General features: G+C 39.8%; 1 protein-coding gene across 2 annotated transcripts in view; it reads left to right on the top strand.

The window, feature by feature from the left end:
• nphp4 (nephronophthisis 4) overlaps positions 1-23,522 on the top strand; it is a 111,998-nt gene that overhangs the window by 44,474 nt on the left and 44,002 nt on the right. For both annotated transcript variants that reach the window (XM_026153873.1, XM_026153872.1), the window contains exons 7-10: positions 2,639-2,796; positions 5,679-5,867; positions 9,962-10,149; positions 23,093-23,253. In XM_026153873.1, the coding sequence (XP_026009658.1) occupies positions 2,639-2,796; positions 5,679-5,867; positions 9,962-10,149; positions 23,093-23,253 (696 nt within the window). The remainder of the gene's footprint in view (positions 1-2,638; positions 2,797-5,678; positions 5,868-9,961; positions 10,150-23,092; positions 23,254-23,522) is intronic.

The following is a 23,522-nucleotide window of genomic DNA, read 5'->3' as shown; positions in this document are numbered from 1 at the left end:
AGACAACATGGCAGAAGGACACAATACAATTTCATTTTGAAAGACAGACTAGGTCGTGTTGTGAAATTGTCAGAATAACTTTATCCACTTTTCTATCTATCTAAAAGTAGGAACATCTTGTACTTACTGGGCTACATTCCAAGAAATAAGCTTCATTTATACCCATGTTCTCTCATTCACACAAGTTGTAATGCTTTTTATTTCTTTCCATATATATATTTCAAATCTAATGTCTGTTTCTGGCAACACAGCAGCATTTCCTTTTTTTAGTAATAGGTTAGCTTGGCACCTACAGTTGCACCGGTTGGCTTCCAACTGCATCACAGAATGTTTTACATTAAAGGAAAACTGAATGTTAAATTATTTCCGTTACTATATGTGCATCAATCCCAAAACAATAGATGTAATAATTATTTATTATAATTATTGTTCTACAGTGTAGAAGAGTAGCACATACAGGGAGTGAGAAGCTTTATTACTATGAATTTTACTATGTTATGTTTTTACATAAGACATGCTGTATTATGTTCTTTCATAGTGTATATAACCTTTCTTTAAAGGTCACATTCTGCTAGCAGTTTGAAAATATTACCTTAAATGCAGGCGACTTGTTAAAGTGCCTGACTTTGGTTGCTTGGTTTGTACTTTCTAAATGCCAATACTGTAGAATCCACTGCTGGATTTCATATAGGGCAGAAAACACTGTCAACATTACTGTGTACTGTGTATTTCCTTGGTCTCCGCGCTGGCATTTCATTCTGTTCTGATACTGTAAGCAAGTTTCTGAGACTCCTTTTGCGTATATTGAGTAATTAAACTAGATTGCAGCGTTTATTGTTTAAACCTCCATTTGTCCTTGTAACCTTACACCCTGAACTCACCAGCCTATAAAAAGTGCTCGTATGTCATCACACTCCATAGGTTTTATGGTAGCAAGTTGAGATAAAGTATAACTCAATTACTCTGAGCCTTTAAAATGTGTTAAGACTTCTACATTATGCATTGAAATTCTCTTAGGTTATTATATTGCAGGTTGTTTGATCAGAGAATAACGGTGCATATGTAGGGTATGTTGAATATACGTATATATAGTAGCACGACTTTGGTCGAGGTTATTACCAGCACGTTTGACGGAAAGCCCAATAATGCTCAGCCTCGCATGGTGTGTAATAGGCCAACTGAACCATGCACATGTATCAAAGACCAGGGGAAAAAAACAACTGCAAAATGACACCATTAGCACTTCTTAGCTAATTATCTTCGCTAATACCCCTCCAGCTGTGTGCCTGTCAATGACAATGAAGTGGGGATTAATGTTTGCCACAAAAAATGTAGAAATGTTGAACTGATCCACAGGCAATTAACTGTGCTGTTTCTTTTCATAAATATATTGTAAAGTCGAGTACTGTAAAGCAGCACAATGCAAACATTGGTGATTAAAAATGCAAAATGCACTCTTAAAGAAAAATAATTTAACTTGTTATAGGCTGATTAAGTCATCTGTGCTTTTTCCTGAACTTACTGTCATTGGCCCTTCCAATGCTTCGGCAGCCTTAGCGTGACTATAACGCTGCCTATTGTGCATTAGCATTGACATATTTATCCTTTAAAACGCTTTTTATTTGCCCCATACTGTTTTCCTCTTGTATTCTTTATGGAAAAATGTAAATTTGGGTCCCATCTTGACAGATTTTTTTTTTCTTGAAAAACACCAAAAATCACAATGAATTGACCCTGACTGCATTGTGCACTTATCCAGATTTTAATTTATCGTATCCATCTGGACAATTAGCAGCCAGTGTCATTCAGTGATGCCCCAAACTATGACAATCAATAATCTACTAAATTGAAATGATGTTTCTTTATTACGGTGACTGTGAGCATTTTGACTCAGGACCACATAACCTGTCCTGTTCTATTAGAGCAAAACATTTTTGAAAAGTTCCCCTGAGAAATGCACAATTTACTCCTGTTTAAATAACATTTGCTAAAGCCCGCAGCGTCCAGCTGTCTTTGTTTCTGACACACTTTGAAAGAGTTGTGTGTCTGCGGTGTATATTGATGGACAAGGCTATTTATAGTCTTGTGACTCATAGATAAGCTTTGAGGATCAATGCAGACATCCAGTAAACCTAACCAGAGTAAGCTCTTTACGTCCTCCGTGACATATGGCTGCTGTTTTTTAAAGATATGCATTTCCACTGTAAGTGTGCGGTTGGAACTGCTTTTCAGAGTATTAGGCAATTTCCTGAATCAGTTTTAGCTAATCCACCACAAGCTTTCATCCTATTGCCTTGTAAATATAATCCAAGTCTCCATAATGCAGTATACATGCTTTCCATACATCAAGGTGACAATAATGTTTTGCAAAGCAAGTCCTCTTTTGATTCCTTTCTGTCCATAACCGTAATACAGTTCAGTCAATTCACGTTGCTGCACATGGCTTCACTGACACGTGTGTGTAATGTTGTTAAGGAACTGGCTGTGTGCCATTCTGTATAATACGTCTGAGTAAGTTATCGTGGTAAAAACAATAGCGTTGACGTAAAATCCTCATGTACTGCAGCCAGTGGTAATCTCATTTATTGGATTATGCATTAATCATTCCTTGCTTTGTTATTAATGATTTTTATTTCAGGCCTGCTCAGCTGTCAGCAACTTCGCCCACCTGGAGATGGACCTTCAGCAAAGAGGAGGTGATTCAGCTTCACTTCATGATGAGGGAGACCAACTTCAGGAGCTGCCCTTCACCCCTGTCCATGCCCCTGTCATTACTCTGGGGATGAATGTGCCCAGGTGAGCCCAGTCTGTTGTCTGCCTCAGACACGAGCAATGATGTGACCCAGAAAGAAAAGACTCTTTTAAAAAAAAAAGTTATTGGACATCAACAATAACTTTTATAAAAGTTTGAAGATCCCAAATCTCTGCAATGTTCAGTTCAGTTTGCCCAAGGCCATTTTAAGGTAAAGATCTCATAATGTTATTGAGAGAAAACACAAGATTAATTCTCAAGAACTTAGCAACACTGAGGAGAAAAAAAAACTCCTTTATTGGAGGAAACCTGTGAAACAAACCGCAATTGGAAAGGCAGCCATGTATCATGACCACTTAGGGGAAGGGGGACAGTGGAGAGAGTAAGAGAACCCAGAGAAATAAGAAATACTGACATCAGATCAGTGTATGAACTTAGATCATGATACTGAAGGTTGAGAGAGAGAAATACCAATGTAGAGAGGGTTTCTACTGCTAGGATCCTAATTGCTGAGGGTTCTAGCTTCCATTTTACTTTTGACAACTTTAGAAAACACATGTAAGCTAGCACCCTAAGAGTTTCTCTATTTGGATGATCTACTACTGTACTGTGAGCTCTGTAAGACTTGTTCATTAAGAGCTTGTGTGTGAGGAGAAGGATTTGAATTTACACATCAAAACACGCTTAAAACAAATGAAATGCCAAATGGCCATAAAATATTACCAGTGTCTTTTTTGTGTGTGTGTTTTATCAGCTAATGTTTTATTTTACTCCAAGAGTGTCCATCATGTTTTAGGATAGCCTTCCTAAAACATGATGGATATTCTCTTAAAAATGTAATATTGTGGCATATTTTTTCATGCTCTCTCCACTGTGCATCTGAATCATCATTACTCATGTTATTGTTAGTCATTTACACCGGTCTTTAATCCAGCATGTGGGACCACTCTGCAACCCAAAGCTATCTGTGATCCTCTGTAAGGAGGATATGGAGGCTTTGTTGTTGGCGTCAGCTGTGCACCACAAATTGCAATAAAGGCCAGTTTTTATTTGTAAAACATTAAACAATGATAGATGCCTTTGAACTGCAGCACTGAAAAATGCATTAGCTGAAAACTAACTGGAATCGGGTGGCCACGATTAGTGTGTAAAAATATGTTTTTAGTGGATTCCTGATTTGTCAAACAACCGTGTTTTCAGCTAACTGAAAAACACAATTTTCTCCCTTTCTTCTAGTTGTACTTTCAGTGATTTCCACCTCGCTACAGCTTCTGATTTGGCTAACCTCTCCATGTCAGCATGGGAGGGTGACTCATGTTTGACAGGAAACATTACTAAAGAAAGGCACTTCAAATATCCTTTCAACATGCTACTGTTTTATGAAGCCTGGTATCCTGCGTGAACTCTAGTACGGTCCTTTATTACCACAAAAGTTTGCTATCTTGCTATCTACAGAGGGATATTGATTGGCTCACTAATTGGCAACATGTTTGCACTGGGTAGGATAACACTTCTGCCAGTAAGTAGGAGAATTCAGGTCAGAGCCAATTTAAAGAAAAATGTTTTGTCAGCTTTTACATCCCACTTTGGGTAATGGTTTCAGCACTGTTTGTTAGTGTGAAATTCATTATTAAATCCAGCTGTAAGGGAGAGGTTTTGACTATGATTTAGTTGAGCAGAATGCAATGAACTCAGCAGGCAATTTACGATCATAATGTCAGTGGAAATATAGCCAGGTCTTAGACAGGAAACCGAATGAGAGAGTGCATTCTGCAAATAATGGGCACACTAACTCCGAAACAAGGCATTGTGCTAGTACAGAGAGTCAGTAAATAAGCAGCTGGCTCTGAAACTGTTTTCCGATCCCAGAGTTTGGATCCAGACACGATGCTGTTCAGTTCAGTGGGCTGAAACATCTCTGCCTTTTCACTCGGATCCAAAACATCTTTTTGACTGTTTTCAGTGTGGAATGACCCAGTTCTTTTGAGAAGAACAATGAAGTCTAAAGAAGTTTAATTGAAGTTGCCGTGCATATCTGATTGAGCCTCTTTTGAAATAAAAATGATGGCTTGAATATTAACTGGGGCTAAATTAAGATACAACTCTGAGCGATGGGGGAGAGAAGGAAAGCATGAAATTGACACAGCTGCAGAGGAAAAGCCCAGTCGACTGTCTTCTTCACTGATGTTACCTTAATTAGTTTGATCAGGGCTTCGTTCTTTCACAAATGTGACACTGTGGGTTCAACATGGACACAGGCAGCATTACTGTTATGAGAAGCCCAAACATTATTGTTCATTTTTCTATGCCGGCACTTTAGTCAGCCATCTGTGCACGGTGTTATCAGACCCAGAATGTTTGGTGTCAGCACTGAGAGTATAAGTTATAAATGTTACCGTAGTTGTGGGAAAACAGGTGGCCACTATGATTAGAGATAACTGCCAATTATGCAAGAAAATCCTTTGGGAGTGCTTTGGCACCCGTTCTCGCTCCCCTGTTAGTATTGTTGTGGTACCGCTGCTTGACAGATATTGCTGACATCCTTATGCTGCCTAATCATCATTTCCCCACATTTTTCTTAAGTCCAGCCGGATATTGAAATTCAGGTTCAGTTTAATTGGATGAAGTCACTAAATTGAAGTTATTGCCCAAAAGATAAACATCTTGAGTCGAGATGGAACTGATCCAAGGCAAACAAAGCTAGGTCGAAAAATGATAAAAACAGCATTGTATTCCGCTCCACAGATCCAGACATTTTTTTTCCGCCTCATTTACAACCGCAAATCACCCAAGTGAAGCCAGTGCAGTGGGGACTAAACGCATTACCTCCTGCTGCTCGTAAAGCATCAAGAACGCATTCGCTGAAGTCTTTTCTGCTTGGCGAATGATTGATGTGTGCTGAATTTTTCCTCTAATTTAACTCTAGTTCCTGCTCAGTCAGCTCCAGAAGCTCATTGGCCCACCTCTTCTCGGCTGGTTTCCCTGACATCGTGGACTCTAGTGGACAGGTGGCTGATGTCCTGGATCCCACAGAACCCCTACCCTTTGATCCCAATCGAGAAGAGAATGACCTGCAGGGAAACTTGCTGGTGTTCCAGTTTCTGGCATTTACTAGGTGAGGCCTGCAGTACTGTGTCACATGTGGTTGAGGTGTTACTACTGTATAGCATAGCTTAATTGCTGTTGTCTTTGTTGCTGTTAAAGATTTGGCTTTAACACCATGACAGATTGCAAATTAGTTACTTTTTTGCTTCCAGAAATGGCAGATTTGTTGTATTCTAAGTGAAACAGAGCAGCCATTGATTCGACAACCTTGCCAATATCTTTCTGTACACTGAGCCACTATCTGTGTAGAGATTTGGAGACTGATTGACGGCCAAGGGCGGCTCCTCCCCGCCTCAAGGGGTTATCTATTTTTCAAGATTTCAATGCGTTTAAACCAGGCATAAGGTCCTGCCACCCTCTACGTACATGTCGAGCACATACCCCTACACAGTATGCACACATACACTCATGGTTGCAGAAAAGCACATTTCCTGTCAGCACAGGCTGAATTGTACCCCTGTCAGTGTCCCATCACGAAAACCCTGGAGCTGGCATCAACTCTGACAGGGGCTGACAGTGGAGCGGGGTTGGGAGGGGGGTGGGGAATGACGACTGCCGAACGATAGGTACAAAACACACCGATTTTTGTGTCTCTCTATCTTGTCATCAGTGCTGTTGGCATTGCTTACATTTGTCTTGTTCATCATGGACTCACCATCATGGTGCCATGACCACCCATGCATCAACCTTTACACTCTCTAACCTCTTGCTGTTTTGAGATGCATAATCAGTGCTTTGTGTGTGACTAGATTAAAAGACTCTGCTTTTGATTATAATTAATTACACTGTCTGAAAGTGCACCGTCTTTGCCTGTCACAGCTGCATGTCTGCTCAGTTTTAACAAATGATAGCAAAATCCTACCAATGGTGCGACACTATATTTTACATTGTTCACTAATCAGCGGAGTCATGTAACATAGTCCCTGGAAACTCTCAACCATTTTTAAAAACATTAAGAAGGATTTTATTTAAAATCTGGCACCTTTTGATCCTTTTTGGATCAATATTGGAAAATCCGATGTGAAATCTGCCTGCGTGTGGGTCTAAAGTGTCCTTGATAAATCATTAAGTAACACGATTCTTTGTGATGGCAAAGAGGAGGAAAGAAGTGGCAGGAAAAAGGGTAAAGAGCGACAAGTACTTGAAATCTTGTTACCAAAGAGGTATTGAAAAATTTAATAGGGCTGCAATCTTCTACTTTTCGCCTCTTCTTCATTTCATTTTATCAGTAACTTTATTAGTATTTAAAATTTCAGAAAAACATGTCTCTGAGGCGAAGTCTACAGATTTTTTTAAGGTAATGACAGTGTGTGCTTTGTAAAAAATAAGTCTCTATAGAGTAACTTTTCTATGAAAATTGCTGCTACAGTAAAAATAAAGGGAAATATATTCCAGAGTAAATTAAGAAACGATGAAAAAATACATACAAGTTTATTTAGAGGAAAAAAAATTGTTTAGGCAGGAGGTTAATACTTAAACCTTCATCACAGTACCTGATATACCTAAAACCATGACAGATGTCATTGTGAGTTTTTATCAAATAAATCAGGTGCTGATTTCCAGAGTTGAACTTGTATTTGGTAGCACTTCACTTTTCAAAGGTTCAAAGAGATACTGAAACAAGTCTAGGAGGCATCATTAGGCTGAAAAACCAAAAATGCATCAGAGAGACAGCAGTAATGTCAGGAGTGGCCAAATTAAAAGTCTGGTACATTTGTAAAGGGAGGAATGCATTGGCCAACTCAGCAACAGTGAAAAGACTAGAAGACCATGGAAAATGGTCAAAGTGAAAGATGACAGAAGTTGTTATGAAAAACCTTTCACAATATCTACCCAAGCCAGCAACACTCTTGAGGAGGCAGGTGTATCACTGTCAAGCTCAAGAGACACCATCACGAATGGAAATACAGAGTGTTAACAACAACATGCAAACCACTGGTTACACACAAGACCAAGAAGGCCAAATGAGCTGTACCAGAATGATGGGAAGAGAAACGTATAGAGAAGGAAAGGAACAACTCATGATCTGAAGCCTACCTCATCATCTGTCAAACATGGTGGAGGCAATGTTCTGACAAGGCCATGTATTGCTGTCAGTGGAACTGGTTCACTAGTGTTTGATGATGTGAATGCTGATAGAAGTACCAGGTTGAATTGTGAAGTGTACAGGACTATACTCTCTGCTCACATTCTGTCAAACGGTGTAAAACTGATAGGGCAGCTCTACACACCGTGTACAGATAATGACCAAATCATACTGTAAAAGCAACTCAAGAGTTTCTGAAGGGACAAAAGTTGGACATTCTTCAGTGGCCAAGATAGTCACCTGGTCTCAACCCAACAGAGAATCCAAAAGAGACACAGAGACTGACAAACCAGTAGCAACTGAAGGTGACTGCAGTAAATGCATCACAGAGAATCTCAAAAGAGAAAACACGGCATCTGGTGATGTCCACGGGTTCTAGACATCAGAGAGTCATTGACTGCAAATTATTTTCATCAAAGTATTAAAATCAGTCCTTGCATTTAAAACGATTTTAGTTTATTCACATACTTTTGGGCCTCTGAAAGTGGGAAGCTGTATAAAAATGAAGGTAATAAAGCTGAAGCTCCGCACTTAAATCACGTCTTGATTGTTTTATCTAAAGTCCTCTGTGGTCATGTACAGAGACAAAACTACAAATACTCGTGGACCTAAATGTAAAAGCCGACAGATAAATCACTCTTTGTGGTAGCAATTGGGAAGGAAGGTTATAGTCAGCCCTTGTTTTATTGCAAATTATACACCATGGGTGCAAGCTGAAACACTATCACATTATCAGTTGGATAGTACAAGAAAACATATAAATGTCTGAGTGTATAAATTTACTTAAGTGTTTATGTTGTGATGCTATGAAAGCCTGTTCAGTCCCTCTGGATCTTTTTCATCACCATCTTAGGGCAGCCTGAAGTGGAAACTAAAGCCTCAAACTGGAACATAAATTTTGAATCTCTGTTGGTCGTTGTAGAGTGAGGTAAGGCTGAGTTACCTCAAAATTATGACAAACAGGTATGGCAGACTGGGCTTCCGCCAGCGGCAGCAGTACCATTTAGACAGGCAGGGAGCCTGTGAATAGGCAGTGTAATTTCCACCTCTCACCCGGGCGCCATAATTATCAATCTTGTCTGTTTACTGAATGAATATTAATGCTGGCTCCTCTTTGAAGATGGAGCATGGCATCGTCTTTAACAGTGGAACACCAGAGCTTGTGATTGACTGGGAGGTCATACGCCGCTCTTATTAGTTTCCACTTTGAAATCTACGGCTTCGGCAGTCTGTGGTCATGAGGGGGCCCTCACAGCACTCCCTGCTTGTTTTTAAAATGCTTTTTCTTTTTCCTCAATACTCATTGACTGGTTGATAATTTATTCATCATATGGAAGCAAGAAGCTCATCCTGAAACTTGCTCTGTTTTAAATGTGCTTGGCGCTGAAATCGGGTGCTTGCAGGCTCACAGGGACTTTATGTGGGCTAACTGCAGTTTCAAGTGTGGGATTAGAAATGCGTATGTGTGCATGAAATCACACTCAGAGGGTGGCGTTTGTGTGAAAAGCAGTACACAGCACACGAGGAGGAGGTTCTCATAGCCCCAAAGATTACTTTTTCTAAACAGGAGTCCCAGTAAACAAACACAAGAAAAGTATTCTATTTGTGGCAATAGATAACCTAGATATTTATATATATTTATACACTTTTCTCTCGTCCACAGATCTCATAACACGTTCTCTTGCTGCGTTTCATTTTTTAAAAATGAATTGTGAATTTGTACCCACTTAGTCAGCAGTCCAGTTTTCTTAGCAACTTTAAAGTTAAGCTCTTATCCTCTTTTTGGTTTTGAAGTTTTCACTTTTAAGCAGCTACAAAGTTAAACGACTCCTATAAGATGTGCAGAATATTCATTTTTTAAACATTTGAAAAGATTCTGGGGAAAAAAATTATTTTCTAAATATAACATTTCGATTTCTTTGTATGCTAATTTATTTACACTGTATTCTTATACGGTCATTATCATTGTAATCATTATTTTTACATAATAACAATCATCTCTTGCTGTCTTTTCACAGAATAGCAGCACCGGGTGTTGGTCCCGATTGGCCTGAAAACATCTACTTCACCTTCCAGTTCTATCGCTTTCCACCAGTCACATCACAGCGGCTCAAGTTGCTGACTGGTGACAAGGTTCAGCACAAAGCTAGCAATCCACTTCCCTGTGTCCTCGCCTCCATTAACAAAGATGGCACAGTTAACACTGGTAAGAATTCGCAGCTTAAAAAAATATTGTTCATTCCATTTTTTTAAAAATATTATATAATGGTTATGTGTTGCCTTTGTGTCCCCTAAGCGATAGATTTATCAGAAGATAACTGCATATTGCATGCTTTAGAAAATCGCCACACTTGTGTGTGAGTCTCTGCCGTTGATTATAAAAAGTGTACGAGGCGTATATCTGTTCCAGATTCAGAGTTTATGCCAGGCTGAGATTCATTGTACTGCTCTCCAGGTTAACATTGTACAATCACTTCCTACAAACTGCAAGCTCATTCCATGATGCTCCATGATGTTCTCTGATGCTGAGGCACTTCTCTTTCAATCAGCCAAGCGGGCGCTGATTGATGTCAGGTCTATTCATGTAGCAACTAATGAAATGGAAGAGATATTACAGCTTCTGACAGAGCGTGATATTGAGCGCACAAACAACACCCCCCCACCCCATTCCTACGCCCACCCGTATTCTCTATTCCCCAGACACACACTTCAGTCTAACTCTGTCAATATTTCTCCGACTGTCTCTGCATCTCTCTCAGCCTATAGCATCCGGAATGCACTTCCACAAAGCCGTGCTACATCAAGACAAATCCTTCCAGATATTGTATTGCTGGGAGCCTTTTCACCTATTTCCAGACAGCTGTTGAACTACTAAAGCTTTCCTTTCTTATTTGAAGAATAAAACGCTTAGCTTATCACCACCGGCGGTTAGTCCATTCACAGCTTGTTTCCACAAATGTCAAAATCTGCCTCATGTGCCTGCATGCTTTACTTGCAGAACCACAAAAACTGTTTATGTACAATTAAAAGTTTTCCCTTTCTGTGATGATGTAATTTCAGTTGGCTAGCTCAAATAGCAGATTATAACTTAGGGTATCATTAGCTAAAAGACTAACGCAAGCTGAGGACACAATGACCCAAATGAACCGGATATTTTTTTTGTATTGGGTTAAATTGGTGATTCTGTTCAATATTAATGGAATTTTGAACATATTTAATGTCACTACAAGAGAATTTGTGTATCAAAAGTAATATAAGCTAAACAGAGAGTGCGAGGGAGGTGAATCTGAAAGGAAAACTTGATTTACTAAACCCTGGAGTTTTGTTTCTATAGCCTTACTTAGTCTGCTTTGTTACTGCTGCCATCAAGTGAACCTAACGAGAGGGTATTTTTCTTTCCTCTTTGTGGATTCATTCCACTTGATTTCATCCCGTGCATCTTATGATCCAACTGATTTAAAGCAATCTTTTTTTTTTAAGAAACATTTGATATGCTGCTCATTTTACTGCCAAAGGATATAGTTAGTACTGTTTTATTCCTAAAAATGAATCTAATGACTAAGGTGTAAGACATAGTTTTCACAGGAGCTTCACAGGATAGTTGGTGGTAAAGTTAAAATGAGAGTGGAATGTTGCTTTCTATCTGCTGGGAGACACAATCTCCATAAATTTGTTTTACTGTGTCAGTCTTATATTTCCGGCTTGTTTTGTACTGCCACAGTAATAATTCTGTAGTAATTTTCTCCAGTCTAGGTGATACTGTAACATTTAAAGCTTGAGCTTTTGTAAGGAATCTCAGTTTACTGCAGTAATGAATAGTTGCAGACCTTCAGCAGCGTAACTACACTTTCTCCTTCAAAAGCATTGATACAGTGGGTCAGTGACATCTTGTTGCATAAGATTGTTTCAACTTAATTCAGTGTATTTCAGTAGCTCTATTATTATTGAAACTCTTCTGTAAAGCATGATTGAGTCAATTGAAAAAAAGTTCCTATTTTATTCTCATTCTTTGAACCTTCATTTCCTGAGGAAATATCTATTTCTTGCTTCAGTCGTTCACTGCTTAGGTGGCTGTTCAGTGTGGCCGTGTCAAATATAAAATTCACGGTCATGTTTTGTTTGTTTGTTTTATGATGTCCTCTGCACTCTATTCAGCATGATTGCAAAGCGCTACAGTTCACACATTGTACTTTAACGCTCTCTGACACTTACTTTGAAAAGTTGATGGGTTTTTTGCCCTGCTGTCAAAATGTATCTCTTTAACGTGTCCATACCTGAATATCAACATGTTGGCAGGATTCGATTGTGATCAGAAAAAGTCATTGCATACATACAGACACACACAGAATGTTTTCTTGCTTTTATCCTGATGGTTGTCAGTTTCTCTTTCACTATGGCAAAGAGAGAGCCTGGCAGAGAACGGATGGATAGTTTCTCTGGGGGAGTGTCTGCGTCATGTGTTTTATGGTATGGACTTTTCTTTGACCTGTTACAAGTTGTAAAACGTTATTATTTACATTTAAAGTTGCATTTGCTTAGTTTACTGCATTGCATCATTGGATAGAAATTACTATTGCTATTGCAGTTCAGTGACAGAGGGAGTGCTATATATATTTTACTACTACAGATTAAAGAAGACAGTTTAATCACTGTTTTTCAATAATGTTTTTAATTTCTAGCTATACTGCACAAATTAGTCCAAATGTAAAATCTTGAAAGCACTCTTTAAGTGATTTATAAAGATGTGAACGATCCAAGTATTGTACGAGATCAGTGATTTGGTATCTGCTCTCTGGTTTGAGCTTCCTATGTGCGTGTGTGTGTGCAAGAAACGGTAAGAGTCAGAGATGGGAGTTTTAGAGAGAATATGGAAACTGACTTTGAGCTTCAAAGCTGCTATGGTTATTCAGCTTTGTGATTCTGTGTCCTACTGGGTGGAAGTTTCCCAAGAGCCGAATGAATTCCTAAACCCTGCTTAAGCAGTCGCTTAATGAAATCATTAGGTCTCGCAAAGTTTCTTCCAATCCTGCTGTAAAATTAGCTTGAAGAGGACACCTGATCAGGTTGAGTGTAAATCTTCACATGCTGTAAACCAGCGGTCCCCAACCTTTTTTGCGCCACGGACCGGTTTATGCCCGACAATATTTTCACGGACCGGCCTTTAAGGTGTTGCGGAAAAGTACAACAAAATAAAACTAGTACCAGTACCGAAAAAAAGAAGATTTATTCATTCACACGTGAAAAGACCCAGGAAGACCGAGTTAAAGATAAAAACGATAACAAAATAACGCTGAAAACCGCTAAAAACCCTGAAAACCATACATTTCACACCTGAGCCTCAACTCTCGCGGCCCGGTACCAAACGACTCACGGACCGGTACCAGTCCGAGGCCCGGGGGTTGGGGACTGCTGCTGTAAACCACTTAAACCAGTGTGGCTGTAACAATATGATACATACCTCATGTGATTGTGTTTTAGAATCCATTTTGGTATTGGGCTTATCTTTCTGCCATGTGATCAGCTTTCTACATGGGAAATGATGAATACGAAGCCTGGGAGCAAAATTCAAAACCACACACCCAGATTTCTTTGTGTAGAGAGTCAGTGCACAGAGAAATCTATGTGTCTTCCAGGCATTTTATGATATACAGACCAAGTGATTGTGGTGCAACTGAACACTCAAAGACTGAGAGGGAAATGAGGCACAGTTGGGTGTCTTGATGTTTACCTTATGGAAGATAACTGAAGCAGAAACTACAGTGTTCTGCCTCAACGGCTGATTTCTCTTATTTATTGTTTTTTTTCCCTTTTTTTTCAATTTGCAAGTAATTGAAATGGTTAACGTGTAGCTGTTACAAATTAAAGTACAAAGAGCAAATGAAATTGCAATCATCTGTCTTTGTGTTAATTAGTAATTTGAGGCTTCAAAAAGAGACAATATTAAAGTCAGCAGTGGGACACAGCGGTGGAGAATCTGAACAGATAGTAGCAGCAACAAATCAATATGTGAAGTGTGTTATTTTTTATTTTTTTCTTAGCAAATATCTACCAGGGATAATCCCAGATCCCCACACAGCCAGAGTCCACCCACACTGCTGTTTTTATTTGCTTCCTGATTAGAACTCTTCTCGGGAGTGCGTTTGATTGACGTGTCTGAGGTTTTTTCTCCTTTTTTTCCTTCTCTTTTGCACATGTATTGCTCATTAAGATTAAACCAAAAAAAAAAAAAAAAAAAAACACCAACACAGCACCAATAGAATAAACACAATACATAAATACATGTTTATGTATTGTGTTTATGTGTTGAAGCCCTTCTAAACAACACATCGTTTTCTCATCAGATACAGCGTTACACGGTTTGAATGTGCATATCAAAAGTGATGGAGGGGTTTAGTTCGTTCTAGAGAGAAACCTTTAGAAAAGTCCATTATTCTGTTGCATGTTTCTGTTCTCTGCCGACTTGGGGCTGTGAAACATCATCACTTTACACCCACACTGACTCCCAACAGACAAGAGTCAGAGTTCCTTGTCCACTGTGTCACATTTGCATTAATATATAGTTAGACATTTGCTGAAAATGACTGTTATCTCAGCGTGTGGGCTGCTTTCCATACAAATGTATTGATCTAAAAATGGTGTGGATTATTAATCAAGTACATAATAATCCAGACATTGCAATAAGAAGCCCTTAGTGGCCGGTGTGATCTTTTCTTTCGTTCGTTCGTTCGTTCTTTCTTTCTTTCTTTCTTTCTTTCTTTCTTTCTTTCTTTCTTTCTTTCTTTCTTTCTTTCTTTCTTTCTTTCTTTCTTTCTTTCTTTCTTTCTTTCTTTCTTTCTTTCTTTCTTTCTTTCTTTCTTTCTTTCTTTCTTTCTTTCTTTCTTTCTTTCTTTCTTTCTAACAAAAAGGCAGACATATTGGTAATTGTTGATCTACGGTTCTCATCAGTCCTTTCCACATCTATCAGTACACTCTGTGCTTTCTCTTTGTTTTCTTTGCCTGCAGCCCTCACAGTGTTTTTGTGAATTGTTGATCCCTCCCTGGGTGTTCAGGCTGCCCAACCTGCTGTAAACATACCAAGTGCCCGCCCGTCCAGGTTAGGGGGAGGTATGTTGGGTGCTGCCCCTTGTCTGCAGGTCGAGCCGCACATACACGCGACCCCGTGCAACCCTTGGGCCAGATCTGTCAGTTCCTCCCCACTTGTGAGCACAAACACACAGCACATTCTGTCTCCTTCTCTCGCTCTCCTTCTGTGCTCTCATTGCCACACGTCCACAGCACACAACCCTAGAGCATGCTGAGAGAATTAATGGTCCAAGTGGAAAGAGTTGGCGGGTGGTTGGGGAGATGAAGGGAGGAGGGATTGGTGAAGGAGGAGGTGGTGTAGGTTAAAGGAGAAAGAGTTCTGAAAAGACTATATCACGAGTGCCGTGGTCTTTCTCTTCCCTCTCTCTTCGCCTGTTTCTTTTGTATACAGACAAGCCTGTGATGCCCTCTTAGTAAAAATCTAAAGTTGTAACTGTCATGTAAGTTACGTGAATTGGAGATTTTTCTATAATCTACAGTGTGTCCAAGTCATGGCCCACAGGAAAAAGTTGGCCCTTCACAAATGTTAATCCAGCCTGCATATCGCTTTAGGTTCTTAAATAAATTTCAATTTGACCTACTCGGTTGTAGAAGTCATCTGCAAAGCAGTGTGCACCTCACACACGTGCTAAAACTGGATGCAACAAACAGGAAAGTTAGTTCTTAAGGCAGACCATTTCAGCTGTGGTAGGAGACTGAATAAACTATGCCTTCACCGAGTGTAAAGAGGCAATTTCTGTTTTCAAAGAACTTAATTTGTTGTCTGAATCCACATACCAGTAAAGGTATGGAGTCATGGACAAGGAACAAAGGCTTTGGAAAGTCCCTGAACAAAAAAAAAAAGCTGTGCAACTGTGTGTTCCTTCAAGGCCAAACTCAAAGTGATGGAGATGCAACGGTATCGGTTTTGTATCAGCAGCCAGCTTCATGGCAGAAGCTCGGCTGTACGGTAAAAGCTGTTTTCCTTGCCTTATGTTTTTAATGAGACAGTTACTGAGCTCTGATGTTCAGGCCTGCAAAACAGCCTATATGAGACTTGTTAAAATAAAATATTCGCCATTGTTCTAAGCTTTTACATCAACTGTAAATACAGGCTTCTAAGTCAATTTGTTATAATTTGTTTGAATTGTAATCAGAATGCAATATTTTTTCTTGATAAAATGCTGTCATGGTTAAGAAACTTTTGTTTTCTGGCTTAATCCTCTATGCCAGGCACATCAAACTCATTTTACATTGTGGGACCACTTTCATCTTATGTGGGCTGGACCAGTAACACTCAACTTTCTGTCAATGTAACACATTTTAACTACACATTTAATCAATGACACGATCTTTATATAAGACAAAATAACACAATTTTAACAGTATGTTTGAGAAATGTTGCTAAATTAAATGAAGGAAATCTGTCAGCATGACTCTTTGGGCTTAATTTTAAGAAGTAAATGTGTGAAATAACAGAATTCTATAATTTAAATACTGTGGTGTGTTTTTTTGGAGAGGGTCGAGTAGGAAGGAGTAGGCTGTAAAATGTAATAAAAAATATAGTTAAAAGTACCAAATTTAAGTCCTCCACATTTTCCTTTCCATGGGCCAGATCAGAGTCTTCACTGGGCCAGTTCTGGCACCTGCGCCTTATGTTATACACTCCTGCTTTATACAAACCAAACTATACACAAATAGGCTACAAGATGCATAATTTCCCAATCAAATGAAATCCTGTTAATAAGCTATATGTCTGACCCTTGGTGTGACCCTTACGTTAGCGAAAGTGAATTTGACACCCGTGTCCTACTTGGTACTCGTTTTTCTTTTTAATTTTGAAATCTCTTTTTAGAGATCTGAGCAGAAGTCTGTAAGACATTCACTGTAATCTTCCTCAACCTATTTACAGGGGGTGTATTTTCTTTGCTACTTTATTGTTGTAAACCCGCAAATGCGGCTCATCTGTGAAGCACTTTGATGTACCTGGGTCTTTTAACACTAGATTTACTAAACCTGCGCAAATTTGCTTAACTTCCCTAAACCCAACACCCCCTAGAATTACTGGGTTTTTATTTTCTGGTGCAAGTCCCGAGGTGTTAAGCACCCCTGCTGAGATTTTCACAGGTCGTCAGCTCGTTTCTCCTCCAGCTTTTGTTGTGCAAACCACCCATTATCCTTGAGGCCTGGCACATTTGCATTTGCTCACTCAGAGTTGCTCAGATCCAAGTCAGGCCAAACCTCTGTGTTACAACTTTCAGAAATGCCTGCCGTACCTATACAAAATATCCCACACATTGACTGACCTGCAAATATAAAAGACATTCACACCTTCCTTGACTCTCAGCACAGATCTTCCATTGTCACTGTGTATGTGAGGAAGTGGCATTGCTTGACTACAGCACAGTGCTGTGCGTAAAAGCAGACCGACCCAGGCGGGAGAATGATTTCTTGTTACATTTCTGAGAACGCACATCAGGATGGCCTCCGTATGTGCTATAGAAGTAAAACTGAAACTGAAACTGAACTGAAACTCTCAGCACTGACCAACTGTGTTTGCTCTTGGAACTGTTTCACATACAAGGGTCAGTACTACAGGCAGAAACATAGGTGTGTCATGGGTTCCCCACTTTGTTGACCAATGGTCATGACAACTTGCATATTAATCATCAAGAAGCTGACCTCATAGCCCATTGTTTGACAGTGGTGCTAGTTTCAGTAATTATGCAAATGTACTGAACCCACTGACATCCAGATGAACAGAATTTCCTTACCTGAAAGATTGAGCATGCATCAGGACACTTTCTTCTGTATAATCCTCACTTACATTACACTGTTCCTTGGTGCAGCCTCAGTTCATTCACTGACTGTTAGCTCCCATTAAGCCCAGTTTCTTTTATTGGCTGCCCCAATTCAACTTTATTGTCATTGCACATGTTACAGGTACAAGGCAACGAAATGCCTTGGTTGCATCCATCCAGAAGTGCTTTAGCCATGATATAGATATATTACAAATATATATTAGCAATAATATAGATATGTAAGTATATTACAGAAATGGGTCTATTATGGTATGTTATAATGTACACGGTATGTTATGAATATGCTATAACTATAAGTATATACAGGCTGTAGTGAGTACAAGCTATGTACAGGCTATGAACAGGATATAAATATGAAAAACTATACAGAATATGAAATAAAACAACTATACAGAAATATGAGATATACAGCTATACAGAAATGTGAACTATGCAAGTTATAAACAGTTGTAGAATTAAAAATTATCGTATTGTACAGAATGATTATTTACACAGAATTATACAGTAGTGCAGTTAAGATAAGTGAGATATGTGAATAATTTCTACAGAGGCTATATAAAGTGCTAGTGGTTGTGAGTGGTGGTTCAGTCCATGTTATTATTGTGTTTATGAGGGTACAGTTGTCCATTGTGTGTGTGTGTAGGTGGTTGTATCTCCAGTCCATGTGTCTAATGTGAGGCAGAGTTCAGGAGTCTGACAGCTGTGGGGAAGAAGCTGTTCCGGTACCTGGTGGTCTTAGTCTGGAGGCTCCTGTAGCGCCTCCCAGAGGGCAGGAGGGTGAAGAGTCCATGTGATGGGTGACTGGGGTCTTTGATGATTTTCCCAGCCCTTTTCAGACACCGCTTCCTGTAGATGTCCTTTATGGCAGGAAGTGGTGCTGAATTAACATTGGGTTTTAGGCTAGTTTTTTTGTTTTGTTACGTAGGGACAAAGTTTCATATGTTAATAAGATGATATCTTTGTTTCCAACACCCAGGAGAATTTCTTGTAAATTAGATCCCTTGATGTGAATGAAAGCTTGTGAAAGGAAAAAAATATTAAAAGATAAAGTGGGTCACTGTTTTTTTTATTTTGGAGGTCATCAGATTGTAAAAATCTAAATCACCCAAGTAGCTGATTCAAAAAGAACTGGATTTAATTGCCTCTTTGAGCTTAGATCCAGCTATCTTGGAGGCCAACATGTAATTACAGGTATTTGTCTTAAATAAACCAGTCTTTTTGGACCTTTAAGAACCCTGTCTGTTAGCCTCAGAAAAGGCTATTTCTGCATGCATGCTTCATGGGAATACTGACACTAAAGAAGTGTGTGTGTGTGTGTGTGTGTGTGTGTGTGTGTGTGTGTGTGTGTGTGTGTGTGTGTGTGTGTGTGTGTGTGTGAGAGAGAGAGAAATAAGGAAAAAAGAAAGAAAATGTGCAAAGAAAAAAAGTTTTCCCTTCATTTCATGTGTGGAAAGATTCAGAGGGGCATGCTGGTCTCTTAGACACAGCGGGGCTGTCACCAAAGGTCCTCATTACTCCACTTCTATCCAGTCGACTGATTCTCTGCACATTCAACTTATGGGAATAAAGACAGCGTGGGGCTTTGATACAGACTTCCATGGATTCCATGGAAGAGAATTCTGGGAATAAGGTTGGCACGCAGACCCCATACTCACACATTTTAACACACCGGTGTAGGGATGATTTGGACGTAGAGGAAGATTCACTTTTCAGCAGGGTGTATCACACAAAGTATTCAGTTTACGTTCTCAGACTGGTTCTTGGCTTTTACCATAAACCGATTTAATCAAAAATAATTTCTTATGCGTGCGTCCCTGCATGTAGTCTAAACTGCTGTTTAATATGCAACATTTAGTGATGTTTAAGGGCTTGCTGTAGTTCTCAAAACAGCGTCTGTTATCTTACTGTGTGTTCAGTATTTTGTCTAAAGTGGAAAACCTTTTGTTTGAGTGATTAGTCCTTTTAAAGGTTGGAAAGTGACGATTGTGAATGTGCTGATTAAGCCATGACTTTATCCCACTGTTCATAAAATTACTCTTGAGGTTTTTTTGGCAGTTAGGCACCATTATCGTCTTGAATTATGGGAACCCTGGAGAGCTTCTGATTTTGTGAAATAGCTTTATACTCCCTGGGCATTTCACTCTGATTCTGTGCAGTCATCAGACCTAATGACTCCCAGTAGATGGCTAGTGCACCAGTTTAGAAATGCCCACAAGGTTGGCAGCTGATTCCAGATATTATGACTCTTCTCTATATTTAAAGCCATCTGGCTAGAAGGAACGGCTAACATAATCAGATTGGTGACTTTTTCCTCAGACTGACTTGACAAAAGTCAGATTTCAAATTCAAATTCAAATTTTATTTGTCACACACACACAACCATACACAGTATGACATGGGGGTGAAATGCTTGTTGCTGTACAATGCCCGACCATTAAATGACAGAAAAAAAAGTTTTACAATATTTACTATTTACAGGTTACTACAAAATTTACAATTTAACTTAGGAATTTACAGTAAAGAATGTGCAAATAGCAGAAGAGATTATAAAGATTATAAATTATAGGAATTATAGGATTATAGGAAATGTGTGGTGGTGCGTGTGGTGACGTGTGTGAGAGTCCAGTCTTATAGTGACGTGTTTGGGAGAGTCCAGCCCTACACCTGGTTCAGGGCCCGAATAGCCTGGGGGAAGAAGCTCCTCCTCATTCTCTCTGTTTTGGCCTTAAGGGAGCAGAAGCGCTTCCCAGACCGCAACAGTGAGAAGAGTCCATTGTTGGGATGGGAGAGGTCCATCATAATCTTCCTAGCTTTGGACTTGCACCGCTTGGTGTAGATGGACAGCAGGTCAGGGAGCTCTGATTGAATGATGCGTTCGGCTGAGCGCACCACTCTTTGCAGATCTCGTCTGTCCTGCTTGGTGCTGTTCCCAAACCAGGTGCAGATGTTTGCCGTCAGGACGCTCTCGATGGTGCAGGAGTAGAAGTTCTTGAGCACCTTCAGTGGCAGAAGGAAGTCTCTAAGTCTTCTGAGGAAGAAGAGACGCTGACGGGCTTTCTTAACCAGGGAGTTGATGTGGCAGGACCATGACAGGTCCTGAGTGATGTGGACACCCAGGTATCGGAAACTGTCCACTCTCTCCACTGGTGTGCCACTGATGATGAGGGGTTTGTAATTCCTCGCCTGCTTTGTAGTGAAGTCCACAATCAGCTCCTTAGTCTTGCTGATGTTTAGGAGCAGGTTATTCTCCTGGCACCAGGTCTCCAGGTTCCTAATCTCCTCCAGGTAGGCCGTCTCGATGTTGTCGGAGATCAGGCCCACAACAGCAGTGTCGTCAGCAAACTTGACAATGGAGGTGGTGTCTGATGTGGCTACACAGTCCTAAGTGTACAGTGAGTACAGCAGGGGGCTTAAAACACAGCCCTGAGGCACTCCAGTGCTGAGTGAGATGGAGGGGGAGACTTGTTTTCCCACCCTCACTGATTGGGGTCTGTCTGTGAGGAAGTTGAGGATCCACTGACACAGTGATGAGCTGAGTCCTAGATCCGTCAACTTGGTGAAAAGCTTAGAGAAAAGCTTTTCGCCAAGTTCATGCAAGTTCATGTAATCGACAAAGATATCTAGACCTTGACACCCAAGTATGGGTCAAGCCCCCAAAGAATCGGATTTTATGAGTTTTTAACAGCTGTCTGGACATCCTACTGTTGATGTTGCTGCAAACTATTTCAGTCAGTGAGGGGTGAATCATTCCTACTGACATGATTTTCTTTTGATACAGTAGGTGCAGAAACAGTAAGCTAGAGCAGTTACCTACAAAAGGTTTTCTGAAAAATTGAAAATCATGCTTATTATTATTATTATATAGCTGCCACAATCTCATCTAGGGTGGGATGATGTCTCCTGCCTCAATACAGCTCTGAGTGGTTGATTGTTTCTTCAGAAGTTAAATTTAACCAGTCCTGAATCAAGTGGGATTTGTGATCATTAGCTGAGCTATTTGACAATGTTTTAATCAGTCAGTCTCTGTTTTCTCTGTATCTCACAGTAAAATGTGGCAAAGTAATAACACAGGTTAGTGCTATGCTTCATACCTTTACCGATGGCAGTTACACAACCGTAATTACAGCACTATAAGAAGAGACACAGAATAGCAAGACTTAAGCTACCATTCTTTCTTCATCTTTCCAAAGGAAAATGGGTAATAGGTGCAGCCATGTATTGAAACGTGTGCCAACAGACATGAAAATACAGTAAATAAGAGCAAAAAAAGAGTATAATACAAACTTGAAAATCATAATTTGATATGACCACCTTTATTCTTTAGCACAGTCTGAACCGTCTTAGACAGCTTTTTTGCAATGTCTTCAAGTATCTTCAGGAATAGTTCTCCAGGCTTCTTGAAAGACATTCAAAGCTCTTCTTTGGATCTTGGCTGCCTTTTGTTCTGTTCTCTGTCAAGATGATCCCACACTGCTTCAGAAATGTTGACATCTGGGCTCTGTGGAGCCCAATCCATGGCTGATAGTGTTACACTCTGTGATTTTCTATACAGGTATGCTTTTAGTGCACTGGCAGTGTGTTCGGATAATTGTTATGCTTAAAAATGAAGCTGTTGCCATTCAGATGCTTTCCTGATGGTATTGCATGGAAGATCAAAATCTGGTGGTATTTTTTCTGTGTTCATAAATCCATTAATTTTGATAAGATCTCCAAATACCACTGGCTACAATGCAGCCCCAAGCTATGACAGAGCCTCCACCATGTTTTACAGATGGCTGTAGACACTCATTGTTGTAGCTTTCTCTTGACCTACTGTGTACATACTGAAAACGATTTTAACCAGAAGTTTCAGATTGGGATTCATCACTCCAGAAGAGCAGTAGATGATGAGTGATCAGTCTTAGACACAATATTGGTTCATCCCTTGAGTTAGGTGCATTATTTATGCACAAATGATTGTTAGCCACTCTTTAGTGACTTAACAAACAAATCAGTTGACTGAAGACTTTTGCACAGTAGTGTATTTAATCCAGTACATCACCTGAACATGTTTGATTGTTGCAGTAGTTTGTTTACTCCATGGGATACATTCAGTAATGTCAGGCTGTTGTTTCTTGACTGTGTTAAAAATAAACTGGTGTCCAGTTATATTTGGGCAGTGATATTTGTTGTCATTTTGTCTTTTCTGTAATTCAGACGTTCACATCCATATTAGGTTAACATTAATGCTTTCTTTTATTTGAAGTCCTCTCTCTCCTTCTTCAGGCTCTCCAGGTCTGCAGCTGCAGTTCAGAGTAGATGATAGTTTCCTGAAGCCAGGGGAGAAGCGCTGGTTTCTTCGCTACCTGGCCCTCCACGCCATGCATATTGACATCTGGGACAGTGACTCCTTGCTCCTGATAGGTTCTACTGCAATCGAACTCAAGGTAAAAGCCTGTGAGGTCAAACCTGTGATCATAATGTGACTATTATGGTTTAGAACCACAACACTGGACTTCAGCTCACCTGATATTTTCCAAAAACTTCTGGAGTTAATGAGAAATACAAGAAAGACAGCAAGTTCAGACCACACCGTATGCCCCCCTGTCAACTGAGAACAGGAAACAAAGGCTTCTGCATTGGTATTGTCACTGATTATTCCCACAACAATTATGATAAATGAGTATCATAATTGTTATATGTACAAATAAGCCTC

This window comes from Astatotilapia calliptera, chromosome 20, assembly GCF_900246225.1.
Source record: "Astatotilapia calliptera chromosome 20, fAstCal1.2, whole genome shotgun sequence".
In the NCBI taxonomy this organism is placed as follows: Eukaryota; Metazoa; Chordata; class Actinopteri; order Cichliformes; family Cichlidae; genus Astatotilapia; species Astatotilapia calliptera.
This window is presented reverse-complemented; position numbering and strand designations above follow the sequence as displayed.